A 26,982-nucleotide genomic window follows, 5' to 3' on the forward strand; every position below is an offset into this window, starting at 1 on the left:
TAAGGGATATTAGTGACCTAACTGATCGTCTAAAGCTTTCCAATGAAGTAGTTTGTTTTGTGTTGGCCTTTATTTGTGTGCTTCAGGAGATGGAAGATAGTAATAGAATGAAAAGTCCTTACATGAAAAAATACTTTCCAAGAAATACCATTACCATAATCAAAAAAACAAATGTATTCAGTATTTGCTGCAGTTCTTTAAAGTGACTCTAAAGAAAATGGTATGTTTCTGAATCCCTCTGCTTACTGGAGCTACCTTATTGAGTGGAATAGGTTTTCTTATAAATTTTCTTGGACAATTTTTATAAGACACTTATCTAAATCACACCAAAAACGGTTTAAGAAATCTTAAGAAAATTGAAGGTCAAATATGCAGCGTTTGTTTGCTAGGACATTTAACTCATTTATAATGTGAAAAGGGTTTATTTTTATTTACCCTATGAGCTTTTATGTAAAATCTGTAGGACAGGTATGTCTATTTTCCAGAATCTATGCATCAGTGATATTTTTTAAAAGTCTGTTGTTGCTGTTGGGTTTGGTTTGGCTTTGAGGGTAGTTGTCATATTTGTTGTGTTTAACATTTAACCAAAAGGCAACCAGCAATTAAATAATGGTTCCTATGGCAAGTTTCCCCTCTATATTGATTTGCTTTATGACCTGTTTTCTAGGCGTGTATTTTCGCAACACCTGGTACCCCTCTGTAAAAAAAAAAAGCGAGAACTGGCTATATACCTGTCCCATGAGACCACATGGAGAAAGGACTGAGCCTGGAAGCTGCACACACATTGCACAGTGCAGAGTGCCTGAAAACAGCCCGCTCTATTGAAGGGCAGTAAGTGCCACCTGAGATGATCTCCTCGGCACAAAACTGTGAGTAACTGGGGAATTCGATGGGGGGGTTAGAAAATTGTCTGCTAATTCAATAAAAAATGTCTTCATTTTGTAATTTGTGACCTGTATATTTGTAAATTATGATACACTGAGTTGTCAATAGTGGACTGGTTTGGGGGTGGGAATTTAAGTCAAAAGAGATTGCAGTATTCCCCCCCAAAATAACTTGGGACCTTTGTCTTAAAACCTCAGGCAAAGGTTACATGAATTTGAATTACTAGGTTAGAATTAGGCTATTGGACCTTTGCCTGGAAACCAATTAGAAGATGTTAGTCTTGATACAGCAAGAAATAGGGAGGCAGTATAGCCTCTTGAAACAAAATAGTGGAAGTTGACAAAGTAATGGAATTTTGGGAAATTAAATGTGGCAATACTATATATACAAGGATTCTAAGAAGTAAAGTCTAGTGACAAGGAAACTGGGCATGTGTCTATTGTAGTAAGCTAGGAGTGAAGAAAACCTGGATAGAATAATGGCAATGTGAGACTGGAGATGAAAGAATACATTTATTTCAGAAGAAAAGTTGTAGAACATCATGATGAATTGGATAAAAAGGAGGTATCAAAAATTACACATTTTCTGTACTAGAAGACAATCATGGTATCCCTGAAAGTGGACAGTTAACCCCGAAGCAAGTTTGTGTAGGAGAGACATTGAGTCCCATTTTTGTAATACTGAATTTAAGACGATATGCAGGCCTTCCATTTGAAATGCTTTGATTAAAGGTTGCTGAATGTACAGAACTGAAATTGTATGTAAAAGTCAGGCTGATAAGGTAAATTTGTCAGTATCCACATAAAACTGATATGGGTAGACAAGCTAACTGAAGAACTTTATTAAGGGCAGTAGATCCCTTTCTTTAAAATAGAAATATATAAACACATGTTTATGTAAATAAATTATTTGATTAGGTATGTAATCTTAAATATTTCTAGAATTGAATTAAAACTCCCTTTTTTGCTTAGAGTGTCATATCTCAAGCATGGCCTATAAGAAAATCCCTACATTTGTATCAGTTTTGAGGGTCAGTGACTAAAATGTGTTAATATTCTTGAACCTTACCCTTCTATTAATAAAGCAAAGATCTTTCCCAGTATTAGATTGAGGGAATGAAATTGAGAACTTAAAGTCCAAATAATTCAGTCAGTTAAAACTTTATAAAATTGACATGGCTTTAATTTCTCAAATGGAAAGGCAAGTAATTGAATTGTGGGAAATGTGCCGGTCTCCAGTTTCAAGAAACAGTACAGCACAAAGACCTGGCATTCTGGCTGAAGAGCTGTAATAATAAACAGAAATTTGAAAACCAGGAAGACAAGTTTTCCAAGAGTGCAACTGTGGCATTTCAAAGGAGATATAACAAGAAATTCCGGAAGGTGGCCAAAAATAGGTTTAGATAATTGAGAGTCCTTATTTGAATACTTGTTTTTGATGGAGAAACACAGTTAAGAGGAAATGAAGGTTCTGTCTAAGAGGTCTGAAACTTTTTCTCCTCCTCACCCTAAATAGAGTTTGCTTCTGAAGAAAAATGTTAGCCAAAAAAAATCAAATAGGAATTCAGTACTGCTTAAATTGTAGCCAGGAGTTTATAAAGTGACCAAAGCAAAAAAAATAAATAAATAAAAATAAATAAATTAACTGAAAGCAAATATTTTGGTTTTCTAGGAGCTAAACGTTGTTTTGTAGGATTCCTATTTAGAAACTCAAAGTATCTTGCTCTGTTTACCAAGTTATTACTTGCCATGAAAAATAGCCACACATCATTTGACAAATACCATATTACTCTACATCTTAGATTTTTTCATATGTTCTATTTTAATGATATGTAAGGAAATCTAAAATGTTAATCTGCACTTCCAAATAGCTTTCAAGAAACTCAGTAATGCGTCTTCTGGATATACCAGAATCTTTTAACCATTTCACCTCAATCCTTGAAACATTTGATTAATCCAAGTTCAGTGAACCTATGATTTCAAGTCAGGTTATCCAGAATTGGGTAAGTTTTTTTTCTGTATTTCCATCATGGTTACATCTAACTTACATGCCTGGTCTACTGACTTCTACTGTCTTTTCATGACTTCTGAATTATGGAGGTAAGTCAAGATTTAATATTGATTATAGTCATGTAACATTCCTTCTGAACGTGTATTCCCTTTAAGTTCCTTTAATTACTAAGCACTCTTGTAGCATTAGATTTTTATTAGCAAATTAAGTATATTCCAGTTTTGTCTGGGTTATTTTACTGATTAAATGTGTAATTTTGTGGAACTTTCAATGAGTTCTATATACATCTATATTTTCATCTCATTTTGTAATCACCCAAGTAAACATCTAATAGAAAAATACAGTGATTATTTTCTGTAACCTTTAATCAACTTTCAGACTCTTGACATAAAGTATCCTCATCCATCTTTCAATCTACTGTAATTCATGATTTTCCAAGTGCCTGTTCACTGAGACAATAGCGTTCCAAATTTTTCAGTTCAGTTGAGGCTATTAGATGTCCAGCACTGTCGAGGAATATAAAGACCAGTATAAAGCACAGCTTCATCTTAAAAGAACTCATGGAACCTCAGACATTGGAGCCAGAGTTTCCTGGGTGTAGGGAGCAGGGGTCTCTTATTACAAGGAGGGTAAAACAAACCTGTCCTATTTGGCTTCCGATTTGAGTGCCCAAGGAAATTCAAATTCTTACCAGAGTATGAAATGATAGAGAGTAACATGAAATAGAAACACTTGGTATTTGGTGTGTTTTATTCAACTGATGAAGTAAAAAGCAATTTGAAAACAATGATTTCTGGATTTGAGGTGTTGGTGTGAAATCTGAAAGTACAGAAAGCTGCCTACCTAAGTGTTTTGTATGGTTAGACAAGTCTTAGGCACATTTTAGTTTGGGAACAAAGTCCTATTTATTTTCTGCACGTTGTTGCTTTTTTACTCTGTGCCCTGCTTACTGCTCATTTTCGATTCACCATGTAAGGTGTTAGCTTTTTATCCATTTAAGGATTTTTGTGGTTAGAGCTGATAGTTTAGATAAATACGAAGACATTTTCTAAGCTTACTAATTGTGAGATGATGAGTTTTGGTTGAAATTTGTACATAACTTTTCACCTCTAAAAGGTCTAATCATTCCTTAGGTGTAGTTCTGTGGCAAAGCTGGTGAATAATTGTGTTTTGTTTAAAACACTTAAGTTTGATGTTACATTGTTCTCTTCCATGGGTTCTTTGACTCCAGGAAGGTAATAAAATTTCCTCAATTTCTTTTTAAAAATTTCCTCTTAATGGCTGCTTACATTGCTAAACTTGCTGTTACGGAGTCAACTTCCTCTGCACAGAGGCAAAGTAACATTAGAATATGGGAGATTTAGAGAGCTATTAGCAAGTCTTTTATTACACCAGCAAAGTCTCGGGTGATGTGAACATTTCTATTACTTATGATGGAGAACCAGTACAAAAACTTACAAAGCGAAGCTGAAGTGTGTCAGATGTAAATGTGATTCTCTAAACCATGTTTCTCAAGCTGCTTGCCTTTGACCATTTTATATTATTTCGGGCTCCTGATTTCAGATATATTTTGAAAGCAGCCCAAATTAATTCCAATTTTACCATAACCCAAGAACACTTTCTAATTATGACTTGTATATTAAGTCTAAAAGTAAACTTCAACACTAGAGCTCCTTTTCAGAAAATCTTTGTAGGGAGAACTTCAAATTGTTTATAAGGTAAATTACTGAGGTTCAAGAATAAGCTAACATCTTTAGTGCCAAAGAAATGTAACTGTGGGTGATGGAAAGAAGCTGAAACAAACCTAAGAGAAGTGAGAGGTTAGGGGAGGCCCAACTACTGATGGTACCATTGAGACTGACAGCCCTTAATGTGCCATTGTGATGATTCATACTTGTGTGTATATGGATTGATAGGTGTATATGATTTGATGAACAAAGTTTTCAGCATGGTTAGCCAAGACAAACTTCTGCCATTATTTTCTTATAATTGAAAATAAAATGACAAATCAGTTCATTTAAGAAGTGGTCCCCATACGAAAATATTAGTCTTTTTTTGCTAAAGCAGGCAAGAGTTTTTAATTTGTCTGTGGTACATCTAACATATCCCTATTTTCTTCAAAGACATTTGCCTTCCTTTCTTAAGACTCAATTTTGTGCATGTTTTCATATGCCAGTTACAGTGTCCCACTCTATTTTGGAGAGAACACCAAAGGCTTACTGAAATGATTTTGACAGATGTGTCTCCAGATGAGATAATCTCTAACATATTACTAAAATAAGTAACAATCCACTCTGAAAGTACACTTCCCCTATAAATGAATATTTTTTAATTGTGGCAGTCTTGTCTCCTGAAAACCTCTGTGTTGTGAACTCATGACTTTTGAGACGCTATTTAATAAAAGGCTTAAGTTATTTTAATTTGAACCCATTGTCAATGTTATGAATTGTACTTATAGTAAGCTCTAGAAGGGAAGGCATTGTTTTGTACCTTGCAATATCTCCAATGTCTAGAATAGTATTTGGCATACAGCAGATGTCAATAAGTATTTATTGAATGAATGAATGTTATGTATATTATATGTTTCCATAGGTAATGTTTCTATTTAGCACATTAGAAAGACCATTTCTCATCTCAAACTAGTTTTCTGCAGAAGTGAATGACTAAGAACACATTAATCGTAGTTTAAACATTTCCTGTCTTAGTCCTTGTCAACCTATAGTTACAATATTTTTATTCCAGTATTTTTAACCAGTTATCAGTTTTTAATAATCTTTCCAACAAAGCACTATGCAGAATTAAAGTGTTACATATATAACCATGCCAACTATACCCAACTATTTAAATCACATACATGCCAAAACTTAGGAGAATAGACATATTGTGCCCTAGAATGTGATGCTAGCAAGGGAACTAGACAAAACACATCATCCCCAAACTAAGATGACACACTGAAATAACTAAACTGGCTTTTCTGCAGAAAAGAGAGGGTGAGTGCCACTAAAAACAAAACACTTATTCATAGAGATCTTTTTCTTATTTGGGTCATTATTTTCAATTGCTAACCTTAACATTACTAATCTTAAAGTATTTTGCACTTTTACGTTATACATAAATAATCTTTTAAGGTAGTCTTAGGAAATGTTTTTGTTTTTTGTTTTTTGGGGGTTTTTTTGCATTGTTCCCTACAACCCTCGTACACAAATCTATAAGTAATTACTAGAAATTTCTGGAATGCAGTTTCTTTACTAACTAGGAGTTTCACAGGAAAGGTGAGAGAATAAAATTTGTGTCAGTATAACAGGCCATACTGTGCCATAACAGTCCCCTTTACCCTGACATACACACACATACATACACACATAATCTGGCAGATACGGCTTTTTTTGTTGTTATTAATAGATAATACATCTACACGGTCTGGTGAAAAGTAAGTCTTCCTCATACGCCTAAACCCCACTCACCCAGTTTTCTCTCCAGATGACCAGTGTCTTTGCTGAAAAACTGATGCATATATAATTTTTTTCACAAATGGAAACTATAAAGTAGAAATATATCTTTTTCCACTTTATACATTGTTCTGCACCGTGGTTTTTTCCCTTATATTTGACAATCCTTTATCAGTTTGGAAACTGCTGCCTCCCTTTTTTTAAGGGCTGCATAGTGTTTCATTGTATGAACCATAATTTACTCATTCCCTACTGATGAACTTGAGTTTATTTCTAATCTTTTGCTGTTATGATGATATATGTTCTCACTTGAATGTGAGCTCCTTGAGAATATGGATTTTTTTTCCTTACTCATTTTTTTTTTTTTTTTAAGATTTTTTATTGGGGAAGGGGAACAGGACTTTATTGGGGAACAGCGTGCACTTCCAGGACTTTTCTCCAAGTCAAGTTGTTTTCCTTTCAATCTTAGTTGTGGAGGGTTCTGTTCAGCTTCAAGTTGTTGTTCTTTCAGTCTTAGTTGTGGAGGGCGCAGCTCAGCTCCAGGTCCAGTTGCCATTGCTAGTTGTAGGGGGCACAGCCCTCCATCCCTTGCGGAAGTCGAACCGGCAACCTTGTGGTTGAGAGCCTGTGCTCCAACCAACAACTGAGCCATCCGGGAGGCAGCTCAGCTCAAGGTGCCATGTTCAATCTTAGTTGCAGGGGGCAGAGCCCACCATCCCTTGCGGGACTCGAGGAATTGAACTGGCAACCTTGTGGTTGAGAGCCCACTGGCCCATGTGGGAATCGAACCAGCAGCCTTTGGAGTTAGGAGCACGGAGCTCTAACCGCCTGAGCCACCGGGCCGGCCCCACCTTACTCATTTTTTAATCCTGAAAACTTAGTATAGTGTGTTAACAAATGTTTAACAGGTGTTTTTGAATGAATTATACTTTTTAAAATGGTGCTCAACTGCTTCCACTCAACAGTTTTTAACCCTACCATGTACAAAGTACCTGGTCCTCTTTGACTTACTGATGCCTCTTCTAAATGTTTATCCTACTGTTTAAAATGACATTTATATATAAGAATTCCTACAAGAGAAATCACTAATTCAAATTATATGTGTATTTTTAAATGTTAGTAGGGGTTATTCAAAAGTTTTTCACCAAATGTAGGTGTTAATTAGTAACAAACATATTTCTCTCACTGTTTAGCACTATTGAGTGGATCGAGCTCACAATCAAGTGAGAAAAATTTGTTTTTATGATGGCATAAATCTCTGCAGAGGAGACAGCTGATTAATATGCCTGAAAAAGGAGGAAAACAAGGTCTCACAGAAGAGGTGCAATTGAAAGTAGGCCACCCATCTTCATTATCGCTCACTACTAATAGTTACTGAGTGCCTGCCATGTGCCAAGAAATGTGTTGAGTACATTATCTCATTAATTCTCATGTATCTTATAAGGGACATGTACTTGTTATCCCCATTTGATAGATGACGAAGTTGAGGCACAAATAGATTAAATGATTTGCCCAAGTCATATAGCTAGTCAGTGATTAGAAATCAAGCCGTATGATTCTCGAGCCCATTCTTGAAAGAATGTAAGTATTCAAGAAGAAGAAAAAGGGCAAGAGGCCTGGCGGCAGAGGAGTATGTGCCAAGGTGCCAGGTGCATGGTGTTGTTCAGAAAGTAGCAAGCAGTCAGTGTGGCATAAGCATTGTTGAGGTATAGCTGCCCCAGATGGCACAGTGGGGGACAAGGCCAAAAAGTTAAGCAGAGTACATATATATCCAATGAATATGTTTGCCCTAAATATGGAATCTCCATACAAGAAAATGGCAATTTCCCTTTAAAAGAAAATTTTAAAATCTCATTTCATTTTCTGAGATTGCTCTGGCATGATAGTAGCCTCTGGTTTCACTGTTTTGTTCATGGCAAGAGCCTCAGGCCTTTTCCTTCTTTCAAAGCTATAGTATTCAGTTTTGTCTTCAGAAGATACTGTTCTAGTGCTAACCAGATGGAAGCCTTCCATTAATAAAGTGTCAATCAGTAAACCGAGGACATTAGTTCCGTTGGCCAATTTTCGGTTGTCAGGTTTTATAGAAACATACCTAGAACACACAAAAAATATTTACTTATAAAGCATCCCTTTAATAACTAGCAAAACTAAACACACAAATTTGACTTATAAGCTCAAAGAAAGGCATCATACCATTTTTGATCAGATACTTTTTTGAGGCTTCATTTATAAATTCAAATCAGTAATTTCAAGGTACTGAAAACAGAGACCTTGCTATGATCTCCCAAGTCATTTTACTTCTACATTTAGGAATATAACCAACATTGATGAATTTTCATTGAGAAACTATTTTCTGGAGCAAACAATTTGATCAAACAATTGGCTTTATTGTCAGTTTTTACTCAATAACTATCTATTGCTGAAGAACAAAAACATGGGATCAAAAGCCTCTGGAATTGAAATGATAAAACTTTCTATTTCCTGGGAAACTCAATAGAACCAATCCACATAATTCAAGAAAGATATATTTAAACTTTTCAGATTGGCTGTATGTTGGCTTTAATAATGTCAACATAACATATCCATATAGATAAGCTATAACTCCTTCTTTATCTACTGTTAAGGATATTTTTATGTCTTTGTGTCCTTCCACCATATGTCTATGAGATAATAAAGCAGAGGCTAACTTAAATTAGTTCCAGGCAGCAACCTAAACGATCTGCAGTTATATGGGATAAAAAGAGCCTTGGGGACATCCCTAAACTCCTTTTAATTATGATTGAAATAGAGTAGTTTATTGTAGCTCACATTTAGAAACTCATTCTAGGCAAAGCAAGCAATTCAATAATAAAATGTAACAATTATAAAAGTACACATCAAAAAGTTTGATATAGCAAATTTCTAACCTTAGTAAATCATTCCATCTACCTCCAAACCCCAGGTTTTGATTGTATAGCCTAGAAACATTTTTCAAAGATAAAAAAGTTACAGAACAGCTCACAAAATTAAAATACAAATAGTAGGTGATAACATGGAATGCACTTACAAGACATCACTGAGCCAAAGTACTTAATTCCCTGTGAAGTCAAATTGAGAAATGAAAGACTTCAAGGCACAAGAATAGTATAGAAGAAACCAGTGAGAAATAGAAAATCAAAACGTGTTTTAAAAATGTCATAGGCAACTGCGGTCTTCCATTTGAGCCAGTTTAAAAAGGAAAGTGAGATAGAATAAAGGCTTACAAAGAGACTAAATCCTGTGACCATAATTTGAGCTTGATAATTTACCACATCTGCAAGATGCAAGCCAAGTATTTCTAGTGCCCCCATCTAATCTATGGCCATACCACCCTGAACGCGCCCGATCTCGTCTAGTGCCCCATCTAGTGCACTGTTTATTAGTGCCCCATCAATGAAAAGAAAGTTCTGCATAGAGATTTGAGACAAAGATAGGGTCTTAGTTTTCTTCACAATTAGCCTGTTAATTGAACTGGTTCTCTTTTCCCAAAATGACTGTGAACTTGAGAGATAATAACTGAGTGACCTGCTAGGTTAACAAGACCTTAGAGTAGTAAATCATATTAGTGAACATACTAAATAGATGATACTCCAGACTCGTAGGAGCAATTCAGGCTTACTCCTCCACTTTTCACCTTCAAAAAACATCTGAATAGACATATTCAGACCAGGAAATAAGCAAGAAATCAAACTGATTGCTAGCTAGGCAGTCATCTAAGGTGGATCTTTTAAGGCCAGAGGTTTCATCTGGTCACCTGAAATCTAGTGATGTCACCTTATTCAGGTTATCAGTCTCTACTTTGAAATTAGCACTATACCAAAAAAACCACAAACACTTCTGGGATTGGAATCTTCAATCAATAGAAAATAATCTATTTGGGGATGAAAATTTTTTTTAATTTTAAAAATATCTTCTGGTTTTGGAATTACTTGCTTTGGAAGTTTAAATATAATATCATTCTCACATGATGGTGAAACAAATTTTGTAGTATTTCTAAAACATACTTTAACAAAGGGGGAAACCACTTGGCACTGTGTATCCCAATTTGAGATTCTAATCTTATTTTACAAGATTACAATTATTTTCTCCAAATGTATAGTTTTCAAAGAGCGTTTAGTATTTCCAGGGTATCTTTTTTATATTGCATGTTTCTTAAAATCAGTAACAGCATTTTTCCTTAGGTGTCTAACTTTTTAAAAAGGGATCTGCAAAGATCTCAATCACTCAAATTTTAAAAAACAAAGACTGGTAATTTCCTTTCTGTTTATTAGTGGCCCATCAATGAAAAGAAAGTTCTGCATAGAGATTTGAAACACAGATAGGGTCTTAGTTTTCTTCACAATTAGCCTATTAATTGAACTGGTTCTCTTTTCCCAAAATGACATCTCAACCTCTTTGCAAGAGCAGGAAATTATAAAGTATAAAAACTTAAGAATTGTCACACTGCCCAGTGTTCTCCAGTTGGTAAGCAAGACCAAGGGGTGTGTTGTGGGAGAGGCAAACATTGGTTATTCCTGATGGCTACTGCTGAACTTAAGAAAATATCCCAAAATATGTTTCTGCCTTTATCCCCCAAAAGTAATTTTATTTTTTAAATACTAAAGGTAAAGAACACATGCAGACTCTTTTTTTCCTCCTTAAAATTAAAGCCAGCTTTCACAGATAAAATAATTGTGGGAAAGCATTAAGATATTTTTAAGGGGAAAAAAATAGTATCTGTGACAGCAGAGTGGAAATCAGCCTTCGGGTCCAGCCAAAAACAATAGGGGGAGAAAGTGAATAATTGACTCAGGAGCAACTATCCTTAACATACTGACAGCCTATCCCAATATTTTGAGTTTTCTAAGAGTGCCAGAGATGTAAAAGGATACCCAATTTGCTATGGGATATATCTGCCTTAATAGTGTTTAAAAATAAAATAGGATGGAGAAAAATCAGTAGTCAAATCATAAGGCCTGAAAGAACAAATACACACAGTGTAAAAAAATCAGGACCAACTATTGAGTCTTTACTATATGCCAGACACTAAAAGAATCTCTTGGGGAGCAGGGGGAGGCATTTCACTCCTAAGCCAAATTAGCAGTGGAATATAATCTATAAAATTATTTCCTCCTATAACTTTAATGGCCACAGTCCCAGTTTCCCTGAACAGTCCTGATTTATTCCTGTTGTCCTATTCCTATGTAATAACAATACCCTCTCACTCTGAAAAGTATCCCAGTTTGGATAATAATTATCTGGTCATTCTACCCAACTCTACATGGTACCCCAGAACATTATTTTGAGTGATCATTTTTTCCAGAAGTTTCAGGCATGAGAAATTCTGAGTTTTGAGGGAAAACATCAGGAACTAGTACACAAGAGAGATGCTTCAAAGTACAAAATACCTGAGTCCATTTAGGTTATCAGTAGTGCTGCCAGAGCCACACTGGAAAACCAGGTCATGGTAAGAAGGTCTTTGTGGAGGCAGAGGAAGTAAGGTCGTCTGAGGAGGGAAAGAGCTCCTACTCCAGGTAGGTGCAGAAGGTTGCTCTGTAAACACTGTAATCCTCCCAGTTAGCATCTCAATTGTTTTGCTGCAAGAGCCAAACACCCTGAAAAAAGCTTGAGTGTTTCGGCTTAGGAAATGCACCTCCACAAGAGCGGGTTTTGGCTGTAGCAAGTGTTCTTGGTTTAAGAGATCAACCAGAGGATCAAGTTCATAGAAAAGAGCCTCTCTCTGAAGCCTAAGATAGTCAGAAAAGTCAGTGGGTAATAAAAGCTGTTGAGTTCTCAAAAAATCTAAGATGAAACTAAATAAAGCACCATCTCTGTCCACAAAAATCTGGCCACCAACCATCTTGAATTCTTGGTCTCTGCCATCTAACATTCGTGTCAACCGAGAGGCAGGAAACTGCTTTATGGTAGAACACCTTGTTGTGAATATCTTCCCTCCCACGTTCAAAGTGACCAGTTCCTGACTACTCATTCTTCTCTTACTTCAAACTAGAGGCTAAAAACGATCAGCGAGAGTGAGGAACTTGTAAATCAAACTATAACCATAAATGTTGCTAGTTACATATGATTCATAAGTGGAAGAGGAGGGGAAAATAAACAGACCTAGATTCCCAGGTAACTACTGTAAAAGTAAATATTGTATCTATAGCCGTGTTTGCAAATTTGAGTTGCTTGGGAACTTGCAGTATACAAAATGAAAAAAACAACAGATGAGGAACTGGACAGTTTAAGGAAGCTGTCAATACATCTGAGGATAGATGTCAAATAGAATCCTGTATTCCATAAAAAAATTCTCCATGAAAACCTGTTGTAAATCTGTACTTTAAAAAAATAAATACTGGGAACAGAAAAGCGCTCCCCTCCGCCAGATCTCTAATCATGGCAGATTTACAGAGAAACATTGTCATGGTTCCTGATGGTCCCTTTAGCAATTCCAATCATGAATTGTCAGGGATGACAGACAGCCATTACCTCAACTAGCAGATTAATCTGATTTTTCTTCTAGCTAGAAGGATTCTTCTGTACTTTAAATTTAGTTGCCACCCTTTTTTCCTGTATCTGCTTGCGTTGTCTTCTCAACCAAATTAAAGGACTAGGGTACAGACACTCTGGGCTTTCAATGTCTTGTTCCATGACAGAAATAAGGCAGGCTAGAGAACAGTTTTAAGGTCACTTTCCTTTTCATTTGAATTCTAAGCAAGGTGAGAAAATTAATAAGTATTTTTATTCTGTGGGAGATAGGGCATTTTTATTTCATGTGAGCCGATAAGACAGCATTAATGTTTAGTGATTACTTTGTCCTTTATAATAGCTGATAGATTATTTCATCTGTTGTCAAATTAGTCTTAACTACTCTTAAATTCTTTAAGCAAGTGGATTGGTTTGGTTGATCGGTTGCCAGGATACTTTGGGACAGCAACACAACACTTAGCTGCCAGCAAAAAGGAGGCTTTCCCATTTCCTGCTCTTGCCCTTAGATTTTTTTTTTAACCTATACACAGCCACCTAACACTTCTGTGGTTTATCACCAAATCCCTTTGGTGATAAATTTACAAAACCTAAGGAGAAAAGGGCAAGCTGAAATTTCCACTCTCCTAAAAATGTACACTTATCACAAGAAAATACCGGTTTTTGTTTACATGAGATTTACATTTTAGCAAAAAAGGAAATCAACCCTCTATAGAAAAATTTGGAAATCCAATCCATCCGTGTCTTCTTTCCTTTTTTAAAGAATGTTCACTCTCAAAAAAAGTTGCTTCACAAGAGTAGTCTTTATTACATGCTTAAGTAAACAATCACTATTATACTAATTCATCAATACAATATTAGGTTGGGCCAGCCCGGTGGCTCAGGCGGTTGGAGCTCCGTGCTCCTAACTCCAAAGGCTGCTGGTTCGATTCCCACTTGGGCCAGTGGGCTCTCAACCACAAGGTTGCCAGTTCAATTCCTCAATTCCCACAAGGGGTGGTGGGCTCCACCCCCTGCAACTAAGATTGAACACAGCACCTTGAGCCGAGCTGTGCCCTTCACAACTAAGATTGAAAGGACAACAACATGACTTGGAAAAAAAAGCCCTGGAAGTACATACTGTTCCCCAATAAAGTCCTGTTCCCCTTCCCCAATAAAAAAAAAAAAATCTTAAAAAAAAAAATGCAGTATTAGGTCATGTGCTTTGTCATCTCCCCTATTTACACAGCATAAATGCAACCAGTATTGGGGGTAGGATGCTTATTTCAAAAGCCCTCTTTAAAAAGGAAGGATTCAGGACTGTACTATTAAATTTCACTCATATCTTTATGCTACCTAATTTGAACATGTGTAAGGCATTATTCTTGAAAGGAATACTTTTGGAGGAAAAGACCTGATGGGAATCTGACCAAATCTGGACTACCATTCCATTCTCTAACAAATGTCTAACAAAAGACAGAAATGTACTTGAAACAGATTTTATAATAGTTTATATTTGCACATAAATTCTGCCACGTTATTCAGCACCACCAAAGTAAAATTCTTGAATCTTTCACTCAAAATGAAAAACCCATCTGTCACCTGTTCCCAGTAAAAAATTGATTGTTCTACAAAATCAGGTGATTTAATCAGACAGGAACTGAAGTGTGAAAGATGGTCTTTCCAGGTTGAGAATTCATCAACTAAAGACCATTCTAGGAATATAGCAGGACCAAAGAAAATGAGAAAGCCAAGCAGAATGACTACCACAAGTAATGGATAAAAGGTCCCAGGAATCTTGCTAATGAATGTGCCGGTGTCTTGAGGCAAAGCAAGTTTATCCACATCGACTAGTTTTATGTCTTCCCACTGACTGGTGTCAAAGTTCTTCATTAAAGGGCTTGTGGGCAAATTAGAGGGAGGTAAAGGAGTTTCCTTGATTACTTTTATTTTCTCCCTGAACTCCTGCATCTGTTGCAGAAATATGATTGGTTCTGACACGTCTTTGAAGGCCTCAGCAATGTTAAAGGCCATTCGTTGTTCCTGCAAGATGGTGGTGAGTTTGTTAATTTCTGGGTCATAGGCTTGCATAACTGCAAGTTTCATGGTCTCAAAGTCAGACAGGATTTCATTCTTCTTTTGATCTAATGTGTGTTGTAACTTATCAAAAAACTCTTTCACTTTATCTGAATCTTTAGTCAGTAACTGTAGAGATTTCCTTTTGCTAGTTTCCAAGGTATCCAAGCGAGAAAGAGCATCTCCCCGACGCCAGGTCTCAAAGCTCTGGAAGAGGGACTCAAAGGCATCCCTTTCCTGAGCATAGGCATCTTCAATAGAACAGAAGACATGCTGGGTGTGGTCACCACAAGTAGCACAGATCCCACAAATCAGCTGCATATCAGTCAGGCAGAAAATGTTGAGAGGCTGCCCCAAGTGTCCTTTGCACACTGGCATTTTGGGAGAGAGCTTGATCTTGTTGTACTTCTCCACAATCCCCTTCAGGGAGTAATTAACCTGCAGGCTATTGACTCCAGAAGCTGAAGTTTCCTTACGGCATGTGGGGCACTTGAATGGAGATGATCTCCACAACGAATTCCACACATTCCCCTCTAAGAGCCCTTCTAAGCATTTTTTGCAAAAGTTGTGTGAGCAAGGCAAAACTCGGGGATCATCAAACAGACTGCAACAAATTGGGCACGTAAGATCTTCTTCAAGCAGCTCCATCACATCCTAGCAGAGAGAAATAAATATTTTATTTTACTCCAGTAATCCCCTCCACTTGAACTATGTAATAATTAGAAGAAACTATCTTCACAGACATTAAAAATGATTTCACTGAAATAACAAGGCAAACAAAGGAAATAAGTGAGCAATTTGGGAAGGGAATGCACACCAAAGCAGATTTAATCTGCTGGGACTAGAACACGCTCCTTATTAGCAGGGCTCCCTGTACACAAGGCCTTTGTGTGGGCTTTCCAACAACAGTCTTCGGCCGAGACAGGGTTAGGACTAGGACAACTGCAAGTTGAGCCAGCAGGACCCAAGTGATTGTTTTAAAACAGAGCTGACTACTAGCTATCAGAAACAAAGCTACTCAGTGTCTGAGTAGAAAGAGCGCTTTAGTCTGGGCCCACAATTATAAAATGGTATGCTATTTAAAAGAAAGAAACACAAATATAAATCCAAGCATGTACTCTCATGCAGACTTTTATTAAAAATTGGCATTTTTTTCTATTACAAAGACAAAATTACAATTAAAATCATAGGTAAAAACAGAAAATGAGAGTGGCAATTCATTCTTCCCTAGAGAATTAGTTTTTTCTTTAACCACCAGAACAGTAATCAAAGCCATCTGTACTGTCTAGAGCATCGGTTTTCAAAATGTGGTGGGCAGAAACCGGGGTGTCCCGAAGACTCTCAGGGCATCCGTGAGGTCAGTACTGTTTTCATAATACTGAGATGTTACTTGCCTTTGGCACCAGGTTGACCATTGCACTGTAAAAGCAACAGTGAGCAGACACTGCTGGAGCCTTACCAGGAATCAAACAAGGCAATACAGAGTACCAAACTGTACTACTGCTCTGTATTCTTCACCACACACCCACAGTGGGGTGGGGGTAGCCAGTTTCATTTAAGAATGTTCTTGATGAAGCAGTAAAAATTATTCATTTTATTAAATCTTGATCCTTGTGTGACAAAACAGGAAGTGAACACACAGCATTTCTGCAGCATACCAGGAGATACTGTGTGGAGGAAAAGCGCTTATGTGATTGAGGTGCAAGGTGAACCAACTGCTTTTTACATGAACACCATTTTTACTTGAAATAACAAATGACAAACTATGCCTATTCAGGGATCTGAAATGACATTTTCATATCTGGCAAACATTTTCTTGAAAATGAACAAAATGAGCCCGTCACTTCAAGGGAAAAAAAATAACAGTATTTTCTTGCCAATAATAAAAGCTGAGTTTCTGAGTGAAAACTAGAATTTTGGAAAACATATTTGCCATTTAAGAGCTTGATAGCTCCTCATTAATTAAAAGACTTTTCTAATGATATTAGGAATATGGAATTTTTCTTTAAGGGGGGAGATTACTGTAGAATGAAATATGTCAAAATCTGGAGTTCTGCATAACACAGTGAACTAATTGGTTCAAATCACCAACGCATGTTATAAATCATGCATGGATAAAAGATTGAAAGACCAGTATGCTACAAAACATGGTTTCAGATTCCATATTGCAATTAACCTTTAAGAAACTATCATTTGTTGAGTTTTGGTATAGTATCAAAGAAGATCCACAATTGTACAAAAGGCTATAATATTCCTTCCTTCACCAACTACATATCTGTGCAAGGCCATACTTGGTTTTCTTTGTATATTTCAACCAAAATAACTTATTGCAACAGGTGTAATGCAGAGGCAGATAAAAGACGCCAGATGTCTTCTATTAAATAGAAATTCATTCAAGAGATCTATAAATATGTAAAGCGATGCCACTCTTCTCAAATGTTTTGAAAGTTATTTTTCACAAATTATTTGTTAATATGTAATAGGTTTATCATTGTTATTTTAAATATCTTTACATTTTTGTTTTAATTTATAATACAGTAAATATCTACTGTACTATACACATGTAAACAAAAGCTCTTGGGATCCTTAGTTTTTGAGAGTGTAAAAGGGATCTGAGACCAAAATATTTGAGATTCCCTGATCTAGAGAATACCACTTCTCAATGCAAGTTTATTATTTTAAAATGTTCATTTTAAAACTTCAGTACCTACAGTTTTAAAGCCAAAAATAGTGCTAAATATGACCTTATTCAGTTTCCTTAGTAATATATATGTATATGTATATATATTACTACTAAAGTAATACCATGTTCCCCAAATATAAGACCTAGCCGGACAATCAGCTCTAATGCGTCTTTTGGAGCAAAGTTAATAAAAGACCTGGTATTATATTATATTATATTATATTATATCATATCATATCATATTATACCCAGTCTTACATTATAGTAAAATAAGACCAGGTCTTATATTAATTTTTAATCCAAAAGACGCATTAGAGCTGATTGTCCGGCTAGGTCTTATTTTCGGGGAAACACGGTAAGTAAAATAAGATCTAATAATCTTATAATAAAACTAAGTAAGTAATTTTTTAACAGCAATTTTAGGAGTCACAATTAGAGCTATCGTCTAGAACATAATTAAAAGATAAGGTAAATTTGCAGGGCTAATTAGTTTATGGTTTATATTAAGTTGTGAGATATATATATATATATAAAATATATAATACGTGGTGAATTAAAGATTATTCTGTCAAATTTAGTGTCATATAGCAAAATGTGCAATGAGCTGATTTTTCTGAAAAATCTTTTGTGACATAAGAAATCATATAACCTTTGAAAAGCATTAGGAAGAGAATGGCTATGAAGACTGGTGTGCTCTCCAAGAGAAGTTATCAAGCAGCTGTAAAACACTGACTCTAGAACAGAGAAGAAAAACTTTGGATGACCCTCCAATCCCAGCCCTGTTCCACACTTTATCACCTCTACAGCTATCATCTTTCACCTAAGAATTCTATGCTAAGGCTAGATTTTGGAGTAGGCGATAGAAACAGGAAAGTAGTGGGGGAAGCTTCAATAAAGTAAACCTAATTTATTCATCCTTGCAAGGTTAGAATTTCCAGAGAATCCTATCCAAATAAGAAGGGGGAAAAAAAGGATACCAAGTGGTTGGGATGAGGAGGAGAAAAAGGGCACCTGAGGCAAAGAGAAACTTAGAAGAAAACTGAGCATACTATAATAGGGGCCAAGAAGAATTTTAAGGCAATCAAGTATGATCAAAAAGAAAAAGGAAAATGTCATACACAGGAAAATTTAGAAATAATAAACAGTCATCCCAAAGCCATCATCAACTTACAACTCTCAAAATGAATCAGAGAAAGTCCCTTTTTTACAAATTGTATCCATCAAAATTACGATACATCTTATTGTTCCATTTCAAATAGTATAGCTTACAAATCTTGGGTTATAATTTAAAGATTCTTATTTTCATTCACTGTAAAAGCTAAACAGTATTTTATTTTCTCTTCACTTAGCTTTATACTCAAAACTTTCTTTATAACAAAACTATGTGACCACTTCCACAGGTGACTTTCAGAGAAAACTGAGACATAATATCCTAATCCAAGAAACCCTGGCAAGTTTGTTGCCTCGAAAATTTTAAAGGGAAATACACAGTAAGATGTTTATCTCTCTACATAATGGGTTACTTCACAGGAATTTATAGATCCTTTTCTTAAAGTGTCTCTAACACAAAAATCTGAAAAAACCAATAAAGTTTCCTCTAAAGAAACTAAAGTACATAGTTCCTCTTTGGGGGAGCTAATTTTTTCCCCAGATAGAAGTCAAACTATGTGAACAAAATTATTGTTCACTCATAAAATTTCACCTTAACCAATGTCAAATTTAAGTATATAAAGGCAAACAAGTTTTCTAAGATTCACTGCTTCCTTTGAATGTGTTCTCTGAATACTAAAAGTCTAAATTTTTGAAGCACAAGTCTATTTTCCCACCAATTAAAAATTTTCCAAGTTTTATACCAACAAAGAAAATAGACAAATATATACCTTGTTGTCTACCACCTGTCTGGTTTTCACCCTCACTTTCCTGACCTATTCATGTTTTTAATTGACATAAATAAAATTCAATCTTTTTGGTATACAGTTCTATGAGTTTTGACAAATGCACAGTTGTATAACATCACCACAGATTTATTTTTTGGCAAATTTGCAAGGCAGATGCACTCAATGAAAACTACAAAATCTGCTTTATCAATCTACCCACAGTGGGTATACAGCAACAAGTCTCTACAGATAAAAAAACGAAACATGACAACCAGAATATTAAAAATTGAAAAGCCAATACTTACAAAGGAAAGGAGTCATAAAATAGAAGTAAAAGCTACTGTAGTAATGTCTTCTCCCTCCTAGAAGTCCTTTGTTTTTAAATGAATCAACCCAAAATGATTATAATGCCAAAGGTGTTCATTCATTCTTAAAAGTTAATTTTAATAAAAATCTATTTTATTAAAAGAAACTTTCCTAGTAAACCTTTGGATTTCATTGGTTGACAGCAATATAAAATTGTTCAAAATATTACCCATGATTTCTTTCCAAATCCCATTTAGAAGGGGGAAAAAAAAAATGAAAGCCAATAAATACTTTGTATCAATTGGGGGTTTCAACCAAATTTCCATCCTATTTTGAGGCATCTTTGAATTCAGGAATTTCAAAGCAGTATCCAAATACTTAACAAGTAACTAGATAGCAAATACTGAAAATGACTTCACTGACAAAACTAAATTATGCAAAGCTCTACTAAACTGAGAGCCATCAATCTTCTCTTGGAACAATGCCTAGAATTAAGGGATCACCTTTTCTTCTTTTAATCACTTCCTCTCAGCACACTATTCTTATTTGCAAGTAGTACACACTATATTCTATTTTAGTATGAGATCCACTACTAATCTTTTTTGAAACTTAGTAGAAGTCCAGTTAACAATTATTTAATCCAGGTAAGGATATTTATTACAGTATTTTTTAAATTTTCTGTATATTTGAAAATTCTCACAAAAACTTGGTAAAAAAACCAAAAAATTAAACAGGATGGCCAATTATAAGAAAACCATACTGAGCTATAAAAACAAAACTCAGTTAACATTAATATGATAAACTTCACAAAGAACTTAATCTGGTATAGTATTTTTTATAAATTAAAAAAGGCATTACTGGACATCTCTGGATCCAGACCTGTGAGGAGATTGACATGCTAGCTGGCTCTCAGTCTGTGATCTTTAACAAAACACTTAATTTCTCTCACTGTACAATTGTTTTGAAAGGTATCTAATTTAAATATATGAAGATTATTTACAAGTTTTTGTTTTAAGTACTCTATATCAATGTGTTGTAACTCTTTATTCTGGCTTTTATAGACTGTTCCATAACTTATGTGATCAAAACAGGACAAAGAGAGATTAAGATTTCCAATATCTCAAAAAAGGAATATTAAAGTATATTGCATATAGCTCTTGCAAACACAATACAAAAGTTACCTATGTGTCCATATAAGACAATAAATAGTAACTTAGCTTTTCTGGCAGTATCTTAGAATGAGTTTAAATTTCCCTCAAGATATTTTTAGCAAGATTCTTGGTACTTAAGGCAAAATGAACCGAGTACAGAAGGTCTCACCTATTCAGAAAGTTAAGTTTTTGGACTAAGGTGACATTTTCAAAAACAAAAACCAGGTCATTACCTAACTAGTCCAGACCACTCAGAAACGCTTTTTTCCCTTTCCTTTATTCTCTTCTGTGTACCATACCACTATTTCGCTTTGACTCTTGCCTTTATTTTTCTTTGAACTCATTTTCTGCATACTGTTTCAATGAGTAGTCTTCTGATTTCCTCTAATTTCCTTATCCTCCACCCTCTTCATCTTTGTTTCCCTTTTTATTTTCCACTGTGCCACTTGATAATCACCCAAGATATTATCCTGTAATCCTGTAAGTCCACAACATTAATACCAGCTAGATCAGATACACCTGTCCCATTTATATACAACTATTGAGAAATCAGTGTGATTCCAAATGGTGTTGAATCCCATTCTCTCCCAGATGAAATCAATTTTAATAAAATGAGTGTCTGAATTTGAGAGAAACATACAGACTAAATTATTCCCTAGTCTGGTACTAACCAGATCGAGATAGTTATCTTTACCTGTTGAAAGTTCAAATTAAGTTGGAACTGTGACTTCTGCAAAAGTTTTATGAACCAGAAATGTCTGGTTTCTTTTCTCCCAAATAAATGGAAATGGGTTGAAATGAAAGTGGCAAGTTCTTATCTCTAAAACAAATTGTCTTCTTGACAACCATAAGCTCAGCAATTATTGACCTAAATTATCCCCAACAGGTTGAGATCTATTAAGTTTATATCATCTAACTCTGTATTTGAGGTTAATTCCAATTTTCAGAAAGTACTGCCCAAGTCTAACATTCAGTAGATAACTAGCTAGATTTATCTAAGTAAGTGAGATTATTTTCATAGTATGTAATACTGTGCCAAATGAAAATAGGCATTTAGTAGCTAACTGATAAGTACGACCCTGTTTCCCCAAAAATAAGACCTAGCCAGACAAGTAGCTCTAATGCATCTTTTGGAGCAAAAATCAATGTAAAACCCGGTATTATATTTATATATATTATATCATATCATATATAGCATATCATATCCGGTCTTATAGTAAACTAAAACCAGGTCTTACATTAATTTTTGTTCCAAAAAATGCATTCGAGCTAGGTCTTATTTTCGGGAAAACACGGTAATCTACGAATATGTCAAGTAGAAAGCTAATTATGCTAAATTTTAAGCAATTTTTAGGTTGACTATATTATATATACTATGTTGGCATTCCTTGTTCATAGTCAGTACTGCCACTATGCAGGGGGTGGGAAAGAAAAAGCTCCTCTAGGAGTTTTAAAAGGGGAAACCTGGCTACTGCCAAGTAGGAAATACTAGTGCTTATGCCACAGGAAAGACAATAATTTATCAGCAAAAATTTTCAATACAACTTTTACTTAGAAATGTATCTACAATGGAATTGAATTAAAAAGAGTTCACATTATGTGAATTTGCTTTATAGGTTTGACTGGAATGGAACTGTTCTGTATGTCAAAGGACACCCATAGGTGGTTAACTATCATGAGAGGTGGGCATAGCACTCCATTCTTCTAATACCATTCTAGTAGCTAAGAGTCCCAGCCCAAGGTGATGACAATGGCAGTGTCTTTCCTGAGTAACAAAAATGGATAATCCAATGTTCTAATGATATTTATAAAGATTATAAACCAAAAGTCTAGTCTTGCCCTAAATTAAAAAATATAGCACATTTACAAAAATAGTTACTCCAAAAGGTGTGATAAATGCCTTATAGAAAGGACAGAGGTGACACCATACTGAAGTGGGAGAGGTTACCCATGCAATTAGCTTTTGTTTTTTTCTTAAATTATAAAAATAATTTGTGATGATACAAAATTCAGAAAAATACAGGGGAAAAAATCACTCATAATTACACCCGCAAGGAATAACCAGTACTATTTTGGTGTATTTCTTCCAGTCTGGTGTGTTTGCACACACAAACATTTTAGCATAACACAATTTTGTATCCATTTCTTTTACATGCATTTCCATCATTATATATCCTTCTAAGACATGACGGTATAGCTTACGAATATGTTCTTTCTTATTGGTTGTTTTATTGGTATTATAATATTTAAATGAACACCTTGTAGAAATGTCTTGGTCCACAGCTCTGAATATTTCTTTAGATAACTCCTTTAAGTGTACTGTTAGGTGGATCAAAGTAGGAACACTTTTAAGGCTCTTGAAAAGATCGCCAAGATTCCCTCTAGAAAAGCTATCACACTATGAACTCTAACCAATGATGTATGAGTGATCTCCCGCTCCATGCAGTTCCTGACTTTATAACAGAACCATACTTTTATAGAGTTTAATAAAAAACCAAGAATGGGGCATACTTTACCATACTTATCCAAGTTTAAAATATAAAACCGTTTAAGGCAGTTACTATTAGTATGTGTCTGTGTATTACCAATATATACAGGAAATAATACAAGTATGATGATGGCATAAAATAGAAGCACAGTGCTTAAAAACTTAAAGGTCATCTAGCTAAACACCTAACTTTATAAGTGAAGAAAACTAAGGGTCCCCCCAATGGAGATTTCTCAATCGTACACAGCAAGCTAGTTATAGGACCTGAGTTTCCCAATTCTTAGACCTTAGCACTATCCAGGTCAAGAATTTAATATCCTCATTACTAAAATGGAGTTTAATCATGGGCTCTTTAAATCCCTTACAAAATTCTATGGGTTTTTTTTTTTACAATTTAGGTTGTAACAGGCTCTCCAGTGGAGGGAAAAGAGCATTGAAGCTGCTTCTGAACACGTAGGTTCAAGCACTGGTTTTACCCTTCACAGAATAAGGATTTTTACAGCACTTACATAATTTTCTTTGAAAGATTAAGTAATGTGTGACAATCTTGTAAAGCGCTGAACTATATTAAATTTAAGGTGGTTTAATTATGTATGTGTGGAAACATTGTGAAAACTAAATATATTTAAAGTGTTATGTTAGGGAATGAGTTACTAACCAAGAAATGTCCTAAAAGAGAGCTGGACTCTCTTGAACTGTAATTTCAAGGAAGGGCAAAGCAAGTATTACAAGGATAACAGGTACAAAGCAATTTCATGGAAATGGGAATATCTGAACAAAAGCTGTAGCAGAAGTAAGGCCAGGTAACTAACCTATCATAAATGTCGAATATGAAAATAACCTGGTGTTATAGAAGGATTTACCAGGGAGGTTTACTACATCAGCTGGTGCAAAAAAGATGGTATTTTTAGGAAAAGATAGGAGACTGAAGAAATGTATCTTCTCATTGGTGTAAGACAGAAATATAACCAGTTTATCAAAGTTCCATGAAGTTCTACCAAAGGGAGTATTTATGTAAATGAAATTCTACTTTTAAAATATCTATCATATAGTCAGAAACCTCAACCCCTGTTGTACAAGCTCTAGCAGCATGGCACAGGAGAAGGGAAAGAAACTTGTAAAACAAGAAATGCTGCTGAAGCTTCTTTTCCTTTGAATTATAATACATTTCAGATAATTGCCACACAAAGAATTTCCAAGACTGAAATCTATTTTTCTGAGTTTTGACAAAATATGGAAAGCACAAAGACCACTCATGAGGGTGGAAACACATACAGTCTACCCATAGTTCAATTCTGAAAGCTTCTGGGCCTAAAGAAATTGGGTGGGTTTTTTTTTGTTTTGTTTTTTTGTTGTTGTTTTTTTAATGTAGGGAAGAATTGTAGTTTACCTCTGTCCTCTGCAAGCAGGTGTATTCGTCAGGGTTACTATTTCCCAGGGCAAAAGAAATCAGAGTTTTGGATTTTTTGTTTTCACGTTGTGACTGACAATCAAACGAGGCTACTGCAAAGAGAACAAAGAAGAGGGTATTACGCACTTATCTGCACAGGATCCTTAGTCTTAACCCTCAATGTTTTCAGTTGTCCCCCACAAATAAAGACAGCCAGCTAGGACCTGGTGAAAAGACAGGAGCGTGGGAGAGGCAGATCTCTGTACTAAGGAGCTTCTCCCTTAGGGCGCCCTCCCCCGGGGCCAGGCAGCCTCCCCAGGTTCAGTGCCAGGGAGTGGTCGCGTGGTCTCACTTCTGTTCTGGTTCACGATCGCCTTTCCTAGGCGATACCGAGGCGCTGGCAGTGCAGCCAGCATGCTGGGTAGCGTAGCAGGTTTTCCCGAGCAGACCGCGCCCCGGGCCCGTGGGATGCCCACCCGCACGCCGCTCCTCTCCACACCCCGTCCCGGTGCCCCGCCGGCTGCGGTGTGCTGCGGCACCTGGAGCTCAGACTGAGCTCTCCGCCGGCCCCCCACCCACGCAGGTCCCTGCCCCGTCAGGGCAAGTCCCCACCCTCGCAGCAGGCTCCAGGACCACCCCCTCCCCAGAGAGGAGCGCGGGGGCGAGTACTTAGCTCGGACCTCCCGGGCCGCGGAAGGGGCCCAGCCTGCAGCCGCCCCACAGCCGCTCCTGCAGCCGCGGGAACCGCGCGGGAAGTGCCCAGCAAGGCTGCAAAATGGACTCCCGGAGCCGGCTGGGCCCCGCCCCACCGCCCTCCTCCCCCGGCACCTCGGTCCGCCTTCCCCGCCGGGTTTCGCCTTTGTCCCGCCTCTCGAGGCTCGCCTTTCCCAGGGAGAGGGAGAAGGTGAGGGGAGGCGGGAGTCCTTCCGGGGTCCTCTCGGTGCGCCCGAAAGCGGGGAGAGCCCCGGGTGGCGCGCTTTTCTCCCTTCCAGAGGGGCTGCGCGCGGCGCCGGGAAGCGGACGTCGACGGCGGAGACGAGTGGGCTTGGCCTAGATAGATGGAGCGCGGGCGCCAGGAGGCGGCGCCGCCCCGGTGGAGCCACCCGGGAAGGAAGCCGGCGCGCAACAAAATGGTTGGGTTTGGATTGTTGTACTTTTTTTTTTGTTCGTTACATTTTTAGGAACAAAAAAAAAAGCCCAACCCTTCACACCACTTCACCTGCATCTCTCAGGACCAGAAGCCCGGCTACAGCGGCTTGGGGCGACACAGACAACTGCCCCGCACCCCACAACCGGGTGGGTGGATTGGTACTCTTGTTGGGACCAAGGTTTGGGCTCCAGCCAGAACACTACCAAAACAATGTTAACTGTACCCCCTTGTACCGATATCTTAGTAGGCTTTAGGCTGAACATTAGAGACCCAACTCCATTTAAGATTTTCTTTTAGGAAGAACATCATTGCTCTTTCCTTCGGAGAGAAGGAAGAACTTAAAATTGGTTTTAATTTCTCTGCCGCTAACGGTTATTCAGTCGCCGTTTGACTCACTATTCTGATGTCCAGACCCCTGTATAGGAACCTCGTCTAATATCAAACACATTAAACTCTTGCCAATGAACGGTTCTAAGAAGGATGCAAAGATGAAGGAATGGTTTCTCCAAATTTTAGTCTTGGGGGAAGTGAAGCAAGGACCAAAAAATATCATAGAATATGCCCTGGGGTTGAGTTCGCCCAGATGAGGAAGACTGGGCTTCGGAAGTATAATCTGGGGAAAAGGTATTCGAGGCCGACCATTACATAATACCTGTGCGCTGTGGCTTGTAAGTGATTAGCTTAAACCCCATAAAAAGCACCTCCCCTCTCCCTTCTGAGATGGCCAGTTCCTCGCCATGCCCAGGGTCCCTTAAACCTAATTTTACCTTTGTAATACAATTCCTATATTTGTGTCATTTAGTCCTCATAAAAACACTGCGAGATGGAAATTATCCTCATCCTATGGATGATGATTTCTTCAAGGTAAAAAAACAAGAGGCAGAGCCGAGACTCTAAAGTCAGATTCCAGGTGCAGGTTCTCTCTATAGCATAGTAACTGTCAGTGCTAGTGAAAACCACCCCAGTCTTCTACTAAATTAGTGTTGTTAAAAAAACAAAAACAAAATAAATGAGACTAACTTATAGAAACATTTTAAATACCCTAATATTAAAAT

The 26,982-nt window shown here is 36.7% G+C and overlaps 2 protein-coding genes and 1 long non-coding RNA gene across 11 annotated transcripts in view; 1 reads left to right on the forward strand and 2 right to left on the reverse strand.

Moving 5' to 3' along the window:
* The window catches only part of LOC109456057 (uncharacterized), an 84,042-nt gene extending 83,097 nt beyond the window's left edge, over positions 1 to 945 (forward strand). The window contains exon 10 of the long non-coding RNA XR_012495570.1: positions 668 to 945. This is a non-coding gene — a long non-coding RNA (uncharacterized LOC109456057). The remainder of the gene's footprint in view (positions 1 to 667) is intronic.
* Positions 946 to 5,431: 4,486 nt separating this feature from the next.
* On the reverse strand, positions 5,432 to 12,375 carry KCNRG (potassium channel regulator). Its single transcript, XM_019748062.2, has 2 exons — positions 11,750 to 12,375; positions 5,432 to 8,436 (listed from the first exon to the last, which is right to left on the reverse strand). The coding sequence occupies exons 1-2, from the start codon at positions 12,328 to 12,330 to the stop codon at positions 8,196 to 8,198; spliced, it is 822 nt and encodes a 273-aa protein (XP_019603621.2). The 5' UTR covers positions 12,331 to 12,375; the 3' UTR covers positions 5,432 to 8,195.
* Positions 12,376 to 13,611: 1,236 nt separating this feature from the next.
* TRIM13 (tripartite motif containing 13) lies at positions 13,612 to 25,826 on the reverse strand. 9 transcript variants are annotated; one of them, XM_074329922.1, is made up of 4 exons: positions 25,606 to 25,780; positions 24,778 to 24,890; positions 16,277 to 16,549; positions 13,612 to 15,536 (listed from the first exon to the last, which is right to left on the reverse strand). In XM_074329922.1, exons 3-4 carry the CDS (start codon positions 16,295 to 16,297, stop codon positions 14,307 to 14,309), a joined length of 1,251 nt encoding a protein of 416 aa, XP_074186023.1. In that variant the 5' UTR covers positions 16,298 to 16,549; positions 24,778 to 24,890; positions 25,606 to 25,780; the 3' UTR covers positions 13,612 to 14,306. The 9 variants fall into 9 exon arrangements, with proteins under 9 accessions (XP_074186023.1, XP_074186024.1, XP_074186025.1 ...); XM_074329923.1 differs by lacking the exon at positions 25,606 to 25,780 and adding an exon at positions 25,002 to 25,338; XM_074329924.1 differs by lacking the exon at positions 16,277 to 16,549 and having other exon boundaries at positions 24,778 to 24,887; positions 25,606 to 25,826.
* Between the last annotated feature and the right edge of the window lie 1,156 nt (positions 25,827 to 26,982).

The sequence above is a fragment of the Rhinolophus sinicus genome, linkage group LG04 (genome assembly GCF_036562045.2).
Source record: "Rhinolophus sinicus isolate RSC01 linkage group LG04, ASM3656204v1, whole genome shotgun sequence".
Taxonomy (NCBI): Eukaryota; Metazoa; Chordata; class Mammalia; order Chiroptera; family Rhinolophidae; genus Rhinolophus; species Rhinolophus sinicus.